The sequence below is a fragment of the Phragmites australis genome, chromosome 10 (genome assembly GCF_958298935.1).
Source record: "Phragmites australis chromosome 10, lpPhrAust1.1, whole genome shotgun sequence".
Classification (NCBI taxonomy): domain Eukaryota; kingdom Viridiplantae; phylum Streptophyta; class Magnoliopsida; order Poales; family Poaceae; genus Phragmites; species Phragmites australis.
In genome coordinates, this window is record NC_084930.1 from 17,167,333 (window position 1) to 17,182,321 (window position 14,989).

General features: G+C 50.1%; 1 protein-coding gene across 1 annotated transcript; it reads right to left on the minus strand.

Annotated features, from left to right (window-relative positions):
* Positions 1 to 1,727: 1,727 nt before the first annotated feature.
* LOC133930131 (uncharacterized) lies at positions 1,728 to 3,956 on the minus strand. The gene is given in 7 exon segments (XM_062376824.1): positions 1,728 to 1,992; positions 2,165 to 2,448; positions 2,529 to 2,581; positions 3,240 to 3,530; positions 3,533 to 3,641; positions 3,643 to 3,852; positions 3,933 to 3,956. Coding segments are annotated over 6 exon segments (1,206 nt in total). The 5' UTR covers positions 3,847 to 3,852; positions 3,933 to 3,956.
* Positions 3,957 to 14,989: the final 11,033 nt, after the last annotated feature.

Consider the following 14,989-nt stretch of genomic DNA (forward strand, 5'->3'; position numbering starts at 1 on the left):
GCCCCAATCATCTCCTAGCTATTGCTGACTGAACCTCAAAAATGAAGGTCGAAGACTGCTTCACTTCCCACGTGATGGACCTCCACCAAGCCATCCTCGTGTATGAATGATCCCTTTAGGATCCAAGGAGACAATTCCGCTGTCCTACTCACTTCACGCAAGAGGTGCAGGCACAACGGAAGAAGGCAAAATCTTCTGGATGCCGCAGTTTGTTGGAGATAGTGTCGAGCACTCCCAAAGGCAAAGTCGCCCAATCGGGAGTTCCCGCCATAAGATCCAAAGTGAAAGATGAAGTCTTTGAGTAGAAGGTGAACATTGGTGGATGAACTCGAAGGCCGAGACTGCAGAGGAGCAATGAGGCTAAGACAATGACAGTGAAGTTCTCCCCTCAGGTAATTAAATAGGTCTTGCCTCAAGATGAGACTCGAAAATTATTTTCGCTTTGGATAAAAATTATGGCTCTTCGATTGGTGTGAAAAGCGGGATGATGGCGTTGTGCGAATCTTTGCATGCCCGTATGCATTCTACAAGCATTAAGTGAGCCTATACCTGTCGCTTCAAATTTTGAAAGATTTTTTTAAACTCTACTCAGAGACGGATGTCGAGAAGTTGATATTGCTGGCCCTTATTGAGTCTCGAGTGTGGATTACAACAGGCGCTTGATCCAAAGGTGTTTCCACTCGATACTCAGAACAGAGCCTCTTCTTATTCGATTCTTTCTACTGTGAGTTCGACTACCTTACTCGATCAGGCTTGGACTTGGCGGTAATCGAGTAGGTGCTTGTAGAAATCCTCCCTGCTAAGTAGAGTTAGGGGGTTACTGTCGAATATCTAACTATAGGGAATATACACATAAGGAGTATACCATATATGGATGAGGTATGATGGATACTTAACAACTTCGGATATTATGGAACCGAATCCGCGGTACCTCATACGCCCAAAATCCAGAAGGTATATAGTAGGAAGACATCGATTGCTTAACAAACTCGAGGAGCTAGTATCAAGGATAGATCTATCTACTTGGATGACCAGAAAAAGGATTCCCTATTGATTATGACTGGATAGGAGGCGTTACACCACCCTTATATAAGGCGGGGACCCAGACCCTCTGGAAGAGGCTCTTTTTTCTCTCGATTATTAGAGGCAAACATCAAGACCTTGGTGCAGGAGGAACTCGGCAATTTTAGCTTTAGGTTAGACTAGATCCAATCTGCTCCTTATAACAGGTTAGCCATATTGCATCTACTCGAGTGAATACATACATACAATCATCAACACAGGACGTAGGGTATTACTCCAACCGGAGGCCTGAACCTGTACACATCGCGTGTGCCTGCTTCATGCTCGATCTTTAATCCATGAATGTAACCCTGTTATTTTCGGACATATTGTCAGGAACAAATCCTCAACAAAAGGCCCACGGTTAGAGTCACATACTCCAATTTTCTTGACTGCCATTATGCTAGATCTGTTGCTCACCAGTTCAGTTCATCTTCATCAGCAGTAGTGCAACAATAAGGATTCATATAACTTTTTTTGAGACCAAGATAAAACTTTCTAATTTGGTGCAGTGCCACAATTTTGTGGAGCTGCACCATAAAAAGGAAAAGGAAAACTTTATTAACATCCTGTGCAACGGAGCAGCTGTGTTCATTTCTCTACACACTAACAAAATCTTTCTTTCTTTTACTTCTAAATGAGGCAACGAAATTTTCCCACAGATTTTACAGGTTCCTATCAAAAAATTCCCGAATCCTCTCCTCCATATAAAGACGGTCACATAGCCCTCGCGGCAGATGCCTTTCATCTGGAAAAATGAGTATGTCGTAGGGCTTTCTTGCTGCGATCAGCGAGTTGATGAGCCTCGCTGTGTGCCTAAAATGAACGTTCTCATCGATCATGCCGTGAACGTGGAGCAACTTCCCCTTGAGATTGTTCACATGATGCATAATCGACCGAATTCGTATGCATCCATATTCTCTGAGGGCATGCCCATGTATTTAATAAACTTTCCTTATCCAAACTATGTTGATTTTTATTGTTTAAGTTATGTATCATCACAATGTGTGATGTAGCAGCCAGAGTGCTGTAACAATATAATAATAATAGTGGCCGAACACTACAGGTTAAAGGCCGAGATAATCTATTCAATTATTAAAAAATGCCCATGTATTTCTCAGTGTAGAATGTATCATACACATTCCGGTCCGTCTCTGGAGCACCAGCCACAGCGCAACAGAATATGTCAGGAAACCTTGCAAGGCACATTGCGGACAGAAATCCACCATAGCTCCAGCCGTACAGGCCTATATGCCCTGGTACGGCAAGGCATATTATTAGCCATTCTGCACCTGTTAATTGATGTTCAGCATCCACACCATCGATATTATACTTCAGGTGTCCCTCAAATCGCAATCCTCGCTTTGCAGTTCCTCGATTGTCCAGCTGCAAATTTTAAGGAAAAAATGTTAGGCATCACATGTATTTTAGTTCGAGAGATCGTTCCAGGAATTGAATGCAGTTACATAATGTGACCTCATTGCAAAATCGAAATGCAGCAAGCTGCGTGTTTCAAATTCTGCATTAATCTCAAGACAAGAGTTAAAGTATGATTCCTGTAAAAGTAATGGAAACAACTACTTTCTAAGAATCAGAAATAGTTTGGACCTCCAATTAGGAGCAGCAATGCTCGTATGCAGTGTTACTACTTACTAGCCACAAGGAACACTGCAATCTAGTCATTGGAAGCTGATGCAATCAGATGAAACCGTTGATCCAAACGAGCAATAGCTTAGACCACAAGGTTAGCTATATGGCTGTAAAAAGGCAGGTACCACTGGCAAGCGAAAAAAAAATCATGTCACCCTTTTTTTGCCCTCTCTTTACAAATGTGCCAATGGACAAGCTACCAGATAACAAGGTTCGCCAACTACAACATTCTGAGCAATAATGAACCAGGTCACGAGAGTCCAACTTGTCCAATTCTTTGCAACTGAGTGCTAATAAGCATTATGAACCTAGACAAACTAGTTCAGCAAAACATCAACTATCCCAACAAATTAATACCAGCACACAGCAGTCCATAAACTTCTCAATTTCACATTTCTCTCAATCATCTCGTTTTGTCAAGTAAAAATAATTATATCAATTATCATGTGACTCCCAAATAAAAAAAGGAAAAAAAATGAAGAGTTGAAGTCTTAACTTATTGTTTCCAACATAAACAAGGTACGAACCGGTGAAATAGATCAGTTCAGTGCACTCGTTGATATCAACTACCTGGTCAATCATCCAATCGCCTTGTGTGAGAGGTCCAAGGCAAGTTCCATCATTATCATGAAGATACAAAAGTCGAAATCCTGTCTTCTCACTGGCCCAAATGAAACAATCTGGATATTTGTCATTCGCTCCTTTATCTAGAGGAGTGAAACAATCATTTATTGTAACCCACACATTATGCTTTTCTTCCAGTAACACTTCCCTTTTCCTTGTAGCAATATCAAACTTAAGCAGCTTAAGTTTGTATGTACAAGAGCATTATTATGCTTCCAGTTGACTCTAGCAAGATATTCCTCCTCGCCGCCATTGGAGTTATTCTGCTCACCACAAATGACATCCATCCAACTTATTTCTCCTCCATGCATAGGTACAAACAACCCCAAGACGGACTTTAGCATTAGCTTCTCCAGCAAAGGGGTATGGACGGTCCTCTTGAGCATTTGGACCAACATAATTTTTGCCCTGATGCATAACTTTATATAGTGGGACCTCAGATGAATCTACCTCAGTAAAAGCAAGGTTCTCGCTATCTGGAGACCACCAATATCCCGTCTTCCCTTCCATCTCTTCCTAAATTGAGGAAATTAGAAAAGATGGGACACTGAAGTGCTGAAAACAAAAGACCAATAATGGCAAATTGATAAGCACACCTGTGCAATGTACTCCGCAAATCCATGAGTCTGAAAGGAGGGAGAAGATTAGACATGGTTCATCCTACTAGGTCATATAATAGCTTAAAAGCAAGATCCTCAAGCAATACATGTTGAAATATGTATGTACTAGATAAGTTTCTATATGTCTGGGTATTATTTTTCACAGTTTTGATTTGAAGGGCACTCAGTTGCCATGACCATGTTAAAATGATTTTTCACATAAAAATATTCATGTTTAATGTATACACCAATCAATCTGGTCAAGGAAATCAGTTAGAATGTGAAATCACCTGTGGTGAAAGGCTATAAATATGTTAGGGGAATGGTACCACGTGGGTCCTCGTTCGTTGACTTTGGCCACAATTGTCAAATCCCAAAAACCGAAACAACGATTCTAACGTCAAGGTAGGGATATTTCCCTTTATGCTCTGCAAAAGTTAGACTCGAGAAGGCATAGCGAAGTCCAATAGATGAAGCCTAGAAGTGAGGTCCGAAGGCCGAAGTGGTGCGACGAGGCCCGAAGGACGAAGGGTGCAGCGAAGCCTTGAGGTCGAAAGGAGGGGACGCGAGGACCTTCGGTGACAGAGCGAAGACTCACCTAAAAAGGAGCCAGCAAGTTATCTAGACTCGATTAGGAAATGGCTGGAGGGAGATCATTAGTAGCTTCGGTGGAGGGTCCAGTGCGGGTCCCCCAGGACATGTATTGGGATTTGGTTGCTTAGGGCAATGTAGATAGACAATGACTGTAATACCCCTGGGATATTCCTTAGTGTTAAAAGGAATATTCTTATGGATAAGGGGTAAAAAATGTAATGATGACGAGAGTGGTTGAGGTGTGGCTATAAATACCTCGACTCACCTAATGTAATAACAAGAAATGAATAGTTATTCAATAGTTACACCACTGTTCATTATATTGCGATCACGATCCTAGCATTTGGCGCTATCCGTGGGGATTGAACCCATGACCACGTGGGAATCTCATGCCATCGAAGACTAGGAAAGAAAAGGCACAAGCGTCTGCAGACAGTGAGGGAGGCTCGAAGATACCTTCACAGCAAGGTGGAGTTGTGGCAAGAGAGGGGGCTAGGGTATCCATCGAGGCCCCTAGGGTCGAGATACCCGGATTTGGCATGGTTGTCCAAGGAGAAACAGGGGGCCTTCACGGTGATCGCTCTAGACGCCCACGAGGGTTGGATGACTGTGCCGGATGCCCCAGAGCATCACACCAGGCTCCCCCACACGTCCCCAGGGACCATGGGGCAAGATTTCATGATGGCAATGACTCACTGGACAGAAACAAGGTGGAGGAGGCCAACAAGCAAATCCAAGAGCTATGTGAGGAACTCAGGTCCCTCCGTTAGTCCCTTTCATCTCAACAGGGACCTCCGGGAGGCCTCAACAGCAACAAAGACCCAGAGCTACTTCATCAGCAAGGGTCGAAAGAACCCCATTGACTACGGGTGGTAGATCAAGCCTCCCCATTGGCTATGAGTCTACATATGTGATCATGGCCTCCGGGATTCAAAATTCCTCGACTACACTTGTACAACAGTGATATCGTCCCAAAGGAATTTGCGATGAGCTTCAAGGCCAGGATAGAGTCTGTAGGGGGAGATGAAGCCGCCATAGCTTAGGCCTTTGTCCTAGCCATCAAGGGAATCATGCTCTCATGGTACACCTCTCTTCCGGCGAGAATAATATTCACTTGAGAGCAGTTTCAGGAGGCACTTTTCTCACACTTATAGGGCAATTATGCGGCTTCGATCACCATATGAGATTTGTTTGTAGTCCAGCAGAAAGAGGGCGAAAGCCTGAAGGACTTCACTCAGAGTTTCATGCAAGCAAAGTGCCATGTGAAGGGTCCCAGTGACGATATAGTGATAGATGCCACGAGGCAAGGCCTTTATCCAGGGGCCTTGGCCTCACGCCTGACATGGAAGCCCGTTAGGGACGTGGATGAGTTGTTCACCAAGATGGAGGAGTACTCGAGGGATAAGGAGGACAAGCTTCGGAGATGCGTCGATAGGCCGACCTCCGAGACCTGAAGCGACAAGGTAGGCGAGGGGAAAACATCTCAAGGGAGGGAGAAGGAAGAGTGTCTGAGGGAAGCCCACATATCCTCGGATAGTCATAGAATCAACCATCATCATTTTCACCAGCCGAGGGCCATAAGTGAGGGGTGCACAACATCGAGGAGAAATCGAATAAAAGCAGGCAGAGAGGTGGAGGCTCAACAAGGGGTCGAGGTAGCAGCTCTGGATGGCCCTAGCTGCTATACTGCATAGTTGTGTCCCCACGTAGTGGTCTTGAAGGAAGGCCTAATCTGTAGTCATCTGAACCTTCGGGCTCGGGGTCTTCACACGCTCTTCGTACGACCCTCAGACAGTGAACCGTGTGGAGATGCAAGGTGGGCCCATATTTGGGCCAACCCCTATGTACACCCACCCACCCTACTACCCCACAATGTGGACCGGAGCCCCTCCCTCGCATCAGTCACAGACACCCAAATTGCTGCTACCCCCGTCAAGAATGGCTATTGAAGCCCCTCCAAGTGGAGCGAGGTCTATCCAAAATGTGGAGGGGACTCGGAGCATGATTATGGCCATCTCCGGGGGTGCAATCTATGACTTTGAATCCAAGAGGAAACAAAGATTTTATGTGCGCAGGGTTAATCATGTGGGAACCAGCTCCGCGATGGTCAAGTCTCGGTTGTCACCCCAGCTGATCACTTCTCTCAGGAAGACCTCTGAGTTCACGTTTATCCTCATATGGACACCTTTGTCTTTTTTACGGATGTGTTCAAATCATAGATACACCGGGTGCTGATCGATGACGGGAGTTCAGCTGATCTCTTGTTTGCTAAGTGTTGAAGTAAGAGTTCATCTTGCCTCAGCAAGTATGGCGAGAGTTTCTTCTAAGGAGGAGACTCAAGCTTGAGAACGAAGTTTAAGAGGAAGGAACACCACGACGGTATTGATGGTAGAAAAAATGGGTCGATCTTGGGGGAGTATCACAGTGTAACTTGGTATCTTTTCACCTCTGTGTCTTTCTGCCGTCTAGCTCGTGTGTCTCACCCAGGCGACCAGGGCTCCTATTTATAGGGCCGTGCGTAGCTTGGCGTACAAGTTTATCATAATGTACAAATATCTGGGATCTAACTGAATTACTGGGTCTTATCCCGGATAGCTACTTTCTACCCTATCTAGGAGATAAATATCCACCATAATAACTATTGTGGTGCCTGTCCCCTGAAGGTGGCGAGCCGGTCGCCAATTGCGGCCCGATGCCATACTGTCAGGGGTGTTAGGATAGCCTCCATTACGCTAGGGTGTCAGAGCGGTGTCCACCATCCTAGGCATTTAACGTTGGTCACTTCCTTGCAGGCAAAGCATGACCGATGCTCCCTTTCTGGTAGATCTGTCCTGAGGCCTAATGACTCACCCTGTAGCATCTGGGAAGCCAGCCCGAGTAGCTGGAGACGGGGGCCTCAGGAGGAATGGCTACGGGAGGTGAAGGCTTTGGTAGGCAAGACTCCGGAAGGCTAGGGCTTCAGGAGGCCAAGGCTTCAGGGGACAGAGGCTTCGAGAGATCGAGGTTTCAGGGGGCCAGGCTTCGGGGTCCGGGCTTTGGGAGGTTAAGCCTTCGGGAGGCCGGGCTGGTTAAGCCAAGGGAAGGCTTCGCAGGTACAAAGAGAAAGGAGTCCGATGGCTTCGGAGGTCGAGCCTTTACCTGAGGGTCCAGGGATCAAGGCTCCAGAGGGACCTGGATAGTAATCTTCAACCATTATCCTCAGGCTGATTTATTTTTCCCCAATAGTACCCCCTCATTCTCGGGTCCCGATGTTTCAGAGGGGGGAGAGGATGTAGAGGAAAACCAACCCCAGCCTGGTATAGTGTCAAGGATGCCTGATGGTAATTCCCTGTCCTTAAGAAGTTTTTTCCTCGGGAACTGTGGTCATCGATGGCGAGGCCCAAGGCTGATGGCGTACTGGTGGTGGCGATCTGCTCCGGAGCTTGTTGGACCTGTTATGCGCGGTGTCGGCACTCCGGGCTAGAGGGGTCTCGATGGATGTGGTGTACTTCAGGGTCCATGCCGAGGCCGATACAGGCTATCTGAATTCCTTCGGTAATGGTTCTTCTTGCCTTTTGAGGTCACCAGAGTAGAGATTACGTGTAGGATCGGGGTCCCTATGCGTTTGCATGGCAGGATGAGATGAGCCACTTCCACATTCGTACTGGACCATGCGGGGGGTTGTTTAGGGTCTTGTGCCCACGCTTGTGTCACGTGCTAAAAGGAATCTGGGTTATTAATGTGACGGGACGTCCGTGCGAGAAAACGAGGCATTCGTCGTGGAGCGCTGCCACGTGCTGGCGGAACGACCGAGGTATGGCCACGGTCCCCTTAGGAATTCAATGGGGGACACCGCTGTGTCGGTTCCGGTTCATCTCCGGAGCTTACATGGCTGCTTGGCCCAGGTATAAAGCTGGGGTCACCCGGCTGGATTCTCCATAGCCCTACGAGTGAGCAGTTAACCTTGACTTGAGTATAGTATCGTCTTCCTCCTTATCCTCTTCGGAGATGTTGATGATCTCGATGGCTTCTTCGGGAGCCAGACCATTTCGTTTGTCGGCGGAGGCGCCGGTGGCCACGCCGCTTCCATCTCCGCGGGGGAGGCAGCTGCTTGCCGCTCCAGCCCGACCCTTGGCTTGGGGGGCCACGCCCGTCGGGATGATCGATATCTTCGACGACGATGAGGAGACTGATTGGGATCTCCTGTGGGGGGAGTGCGATGACGAGAAGCAGGCATCTGTGGAGACAGCAGCAACTTTGATGGTGGAGGAGGAGGCCGGGAAGGCGAGAGAGAAGGCCCCGCCGGTGACCTCCTCAGATTCTTCTTCGTCCTCCGACAGCTCGGGAGCAGGCTACTGTATTGGCTTCCACAGCGGTAGGCCGCAGATGAGGCGATATGCTGCCCCATGTGTGGCCTTGCCGGGACCTGTAGGAGGTGAAGTAGGTCTTCTGGAGGGAGCTCTTGGTGAAGTCCGTAGGAGGTGAAGTAGGTCTTCTGGAGGGAGCTCTTGGTGAAGTCGTGAGGCATTCATGTCTCACGGTCGACCATGGCCTTGATGTGGGCTCATGGCTTTAGTTAGTCACATTGTACTCTTTCTCACCCTGATTTGCTCTGTCGGGGTCTATCTTCTTCGTAGTAATCTCTATACTGTCGCTTTAGTATGTGTCATCTGGATGTACTAGTTGTTTAATAATATAGTATGGACATTCGGGGATGGTCATCTCTCTTTCTGTATCGGAGTGCAAGGGGATCTTTCAAACGGGTGACCATATGTGTGTGTGCCTTCGTGCCTTCGGGCTGCGCTTCTTCGTCCCCTTTGTAGGCGATGGCTAGTTTTTCAGATGAACGAGGTACGGAGCCTTCGCATTGATCATCGCCAATTTTGTTCCTTCTGGGGGAGAGGTGGCCTGGGGAATCTGGGGGTGGTAGATACGTAGGGTAACTAAGGAGGGCCGGGTGAAGCAGTGGCAACCTCGTTATTCCCGGTTATTGCGTACTCCTCGGGCTCGGCATTGGTAGGGCCTTCTTCCAAATTTGTTCTAGATTTTTGACCCAGCGAAGTCCATCTGGAACCTTTGGAAACAATCTCCGGAGGTGGTCCTCGACCCTTCGGGTCCTCAGCCACTGCCCAGCTTCGAAGGCGATCTGTTTAAAGCATGGTGACAGCGTTGTTGGAGGTGAAGCTGAAGGCTACGGGGGAGAGGTTGTCCACGACCCCCTTAGCCCTTAGCCACTGCTCGGTTCCGGTGGTACTCCGTCTAGAGCCTGGCGATGGCGTGTCGGAGGCAAAGCTGAAGGCTAGGCGGGAGAGGTGGTCTGCAACCCCCTCGGCCCTTAGCTGCTGCCCAACTTTGGAGGTACTCCGTTCGGAGCTTGGCGATGGCGTGTCGGAGGCAAAGCCGAAGGCTAGGAGGGAGATGTGGTCTGCGACCCCCTTGGTCCTCAGCCGCTGCCCGGCTCCGAAGGTACTCTATCCAGAGCCTGGCGACGGTGTGTCGGAGGAGAAGCCGAAGGCTATGCGGGAGAGGTGGTCCGCGACCCCCTCGGCCCTTGGCCGCTGCCCGGCTCACGAGGTACTCCATACGGAGCCTAGCGACGATGTATCGGAGGCGAAGCTGAAGGCTAGCCGGGAGAGGTGGTCTGCGACCCCCTTGACCCTCAGCCACTGCTGGCTTCGGAGGTACTCCGTCCGGAGCCTGGAGATAGTGTGTCGGAGGCGAAGCCGAAGGCTACGTGGGAGATGTGGTCCGTGACCCCCTTGGCCCTCAGCCGTTGCCCGGCTCTATAGGTACTCCATCCGGAGCCTGGCGACGGCGTGTCGGAGGCGAAGCTGTAGGCTAGGCGGGAGAGGTGGTCCACGACACCCTCGGCCTTAGCCGTTGCCCGGCTCTGAAGGTACTCCGTCCAGAGCCTGGTGACGACGTGTTAGAGGCAAAGCCGAAGGATTGGCGGGAGAGGTGGTCCATGACCCCCTCAGTCCTTAGCCACTGCCTGGCTCCGAACGTACTCCGTCTAGAGCCTGGCGATGGCGTGTCAGAGGCGAAGCCAAGGCTAGTCAGGAGAGGTGGTCCGCGACCCCCTCGACCCTTAGCCGTTGCCCGGCTTTGGAGGTACTCCATCTAGAGCCTGGCGACAGCGTGTCGGAGGTGAAGCGGAAGGCTAGGCAGGAGAGGTGGTCTGCGACCCCCTCAACCCTTAGGCGCTGCAATGAATTTGCGGCCTCTGCAATGGACAGTCGATGGTTCCGCGCTATTTCCTGTGCCATGCAGCGTGGGATTTATTAAAAGTTAGCATATTTTTCACAAAATAACGTATGAAATGTGTCTTTAAAGGAGATGGTAGGGTAATGATTTTACCTTTTACCATACATGTTTGAGTCACGCGGGTAATGCCGAAGGCCCTACACACTATCAGAGCTACGTAATACCTTCCAGGAAACCTAGGCAGTCTTGCCTTTTAGGTGACCTAGGCATGCTATGCTCACGGTGTGTAGGCTTGTCGTGCTCCTAAGGAAACGCCCGAGGTGCACCGCGATACCATTGACCAAGGATGTGCCCTGGCACATGGCATTTATACGACCAAAGCTATGTAATACCTTCCAGGAAACCTAGGCAGTCTTGCCTTCCAGGTGACCTCGGCACGCTGCGCTCGTGGTATATTAGCATCTTGTGCAACGAGGATTCCTTGCGACAGCATTCCTCAGAGCACCACATCCTCACATCAGGGCCATCCCTTAATATGCAGCGTCCACACACTATCGAGGCTACACAATACCTTCAGAAAACCTAGGTAGTCTTGCCTTCCAGGTGACCTAGGTATGCTACACCCGCGGTGTGTGGGCTCCACTACCTATCAGGGCAAAGCCTACCCTTCGGGAAACCTTTTTAAGTGACCTTGGGTTTAGGCAAACAGTGCTTACTGGTGTGTGGCCCTGTCATGTCTCTGAAGAAATCCCTCGGGGGCACCGCAACTACGTTACCAAGGAAGTCCCTTAATAACCAGCATGTACACACTATCAAGGCTACACAATACCTTCCAGAAAACCTAGGCAGTCTTGCCTTCCAGGTGGCCTAAGTATGCTACACCCGTGGTGTGTAGGCATGTCGTGCAACGAGGATTCCTTGCGACAACATTCCTCAGAGCACCACATCTCCACCACCGAGGACATCCCCCGGGGCGTGGCTTCGACACCCGAGGCTATGCAAATACCTTCCAGGGCACCCTGGGCATAATCTACCTTCCAGGTGACCTAGGCATAAGCGGCACCCACGGTGTGTGGGCCTCACTATCTATCGAGACTACGCAATGTCTTCCAGGAAATCTAGGTACTCTTGCCTTCCAGGTGACCTAGGCATGCTATGTTTGTGGTACGTGGGCTTGTTACACCACCCGAAGATGCCCTACGGGTGGCGCCGCAACACGGTCTATCAAGAAAATCCCTTGATATGTGGCAAATACACTTCTGAGGCTGCACAATGCCTTCCAGGAAACCCGGGAAGACCCGCCCCCCAGGCGACCTAGGCACGATGCATCTGCGAGAGTGTAGGGATTTTGCATAGTTATACTAACTAACTTTTGCATTCTACTGTTGGCAATAAAAAGTTGATTGTAGTATAAAACATAGCTAGGTTATATAACTATTCATGCTAAATGAGGATGTAACTTAAGTTCTACTCCTTCTACCTAGTGGCTATCTATTACAAAAGACTTATATCTCTAAGGTTGGAGGCCTCCAACATACTCTAACTTGACTGTATGAAAGATAGATCACTAGGTAAACTACTGATAGTTAACATTGGCATACCTTTGTAGAAATTAGGACTCTATTGTGAGGCTTGGAGTCCTCGAAGTTTGTGGTTAGGCCAGGAGAGGTGGTGCTTGACCCCCTCAGCCTTAGCCATTGCTCGGCTCTGGAGGTAATCCGTCCGGAGCCTGGTGACGACATGTTGGAGGCATAATCGAAGGCTAGTCAGGAGAGGCAGTCCTTGACCGCCTCAGCCCTTAGCCGTTGCCCGGCTCTAGAGGTAATCCGTCTAGAGTTTGACGACGGCATGTCACTGACTCAGTTCTCATTGCTGGATATAGTACCGTTGGTAGTAGGGTTGGTAGTGACGGTGCAGGGTTGAGGTGCCGGGGATTTGCCCGGTTGTTTACCCTAGGCCTCCAGACCCTGCGTCGTCCTTCGCCGGCTCCTTCTGGGACCAGGTATCCTGCTTGCCTTTTGAGGTATTCCTCCCAGAGGGTCATGAGGGTGCGGCAGTCGTTGGTGTTGTGGCCGCGCCCTGGTCCATGCAGGATGCACTCGTGTGGCTCCGGGGGCACCGAAGCTTGGAGTTGTCATTGGGGTCACTATCGAAGGCGGTGTGTCCCGGATCCTGTGGTTTCCTCATGGTCTCCTTCCCCTTTGGGAGACTGTCTAGGCTACCCGGTGAACCGGCTTTTGGATCGAAGTGGTTCTGACTATGCCTCCCCAGACTAGGTGGGCTTGGGGTTCCCTGTGCACTGTTGGAGTTGCGAGGGCAGCGTCGGACGTGCTGGCGGGGTCTGCACACCCTGGAGCCCAGCGTCTCCTTGGAACTCTCTTTTGCCTGAGGGCCAAGGAGGACGCTGGATGGACAGACTTTTCGAAGATGTTGGCTCGCTCAGGGTATCACAGGTGTTGTCGAAGGGGATACTTTGGGACCAAACTCTGACAGGAACACTCCTAGGTTGGACCTCCCAGAACCTCTAGAAGGTGGCCTGCTTTGGCATGGCTTCAGCCGCGTCCTCTCCTGAGGTGGTGAGGTCTTCGTCGTGCAGAGGTTGGAAGGCCTCCGTGCTGTCTGGAGTTCCTGTTTGGACCCAAGGTTCTGGGTTGGCCAAGGTCGGAGGAACGCCATCCCACACAACAGCGGGGCTGGAGCATGCATACGGTGCTCATTGCTGAGACAGCCATGCATATGGTTGCATGCTTGCAGCGGTGGGTACGGCAGTTTTGGCTAGCACTTTGGTGGTTTTCCTGGTGAATTCCTACCTCTCTTAGCACTTTTGCATTCAAATCCCCACGGACGGCGCACTGTTGGGGCAAGAGTTTGTCTTGCCCTAGCAAGTACAGCGAGAGTTTCTTCAAAGGAGGAGACTCAAGCTTGGAGACGAAGTTTAAGAGTAAGGAACACCACGACTGTATTGATGGTGGAAAAATGGGTCGATCTGGGGGGAGTATCACAGCGTGACTTGGTGTTTTTTCACCTCTATGTCTTTCCGCCATCTAGCTTGTGTGTCTCGCCTAGGTGACCAGGGCTCCTATTTATAAGGCCGTGCGTAGCTTGGCGTACAAGTTTATCACAATGTACAAATATCTGGGATCTGACCGAATTACTGGGCCTTATCCCGGATAACTACTTTCTACCCTATATGGGAGATAAATATCCACCGTAGTAACTATCATGATGCCTGCCCGCTGAAGGCGGTGAGCCGGTCGCCAATTGCGGTCCAGCGCCGTACTATTAGGGGTGTCAAGATAGCCTCCATTACACCGGGGTGTTAGAGAGGCATCCACCATCCTAAGCATTTAATGCCAGTCATTTGCTTGCAGGCAAAGCATGATCGGTGCTCCCCTTCTGGCAGATCTTTCCTGAGGCCTGATGACTCACCCTATAGCCTCCAGGAAGCCGGCCTGAGCAGCTGGAGATGGGGCCCTCGGGAAGCATGGCTCGAGGAGGTGAAGGCTTTGGGAGGCAGAACTCCGGAAGGTCGGGGCTTTGGGAGGCCAAGGCTTCGGGGGACCGAGGCTTCGGGATAATGAGGTTTCGGGGGGTCGGGCTTCGGGAGGCTGAGCCTTCGGGAGACTGGGCTGGTTAAGCCAAGGGAAGGCTTCGCATTTACGAAGAGGTGGCGCGAAGGAGCCCGATGGCTTCAGAGGTCGAGCCTTTAGCTGAGAGTTCGAAGATCAAGGCTCCGGAGGGACCTGTATAGTAATATTCAACCATTATCCTCAGGCTGGATTATTTTCCCCCAATAGTACCCCCTCATTCTCGGGCCCCGATGTTTCGAAGGGGGGAGAGGATGTAGAGGAAAACCAACCCCAGCCTGGTATAGTATCAAGGATGCCCGATGGCAATTCCCTGTCCTTAAGAAGGTTTTTCATCGGGAGCCATGGGCGTCAACGGTGAGGCCCAAGGCTGATGGCGTACTGGTGGTGGCGATCTGCTCCGAAGCTTGTTGGAGCTGGCATGCACAGTGTCAGGATCCCGGGCCAGAGGGGTGTTGATGGATGTGCTGTACTCCGGGGTCCATGCCGAGGCCGATACAGGTTATCCGGATTCCTTCGGTAATGGTTCTTCTTGCCTTTTGAGGTCGCTAGAGTAGAGATTACGTGTAGGATCAGGGGACCCTACACGTTTTCCTGGTAGGATGAGAAACCGAGAGTCCAGAGATCATGGCTCTGGAGGGACCTGGATAGTAATCTTCAACTATTATCCTCAGGCTGGTTTATTTTCCC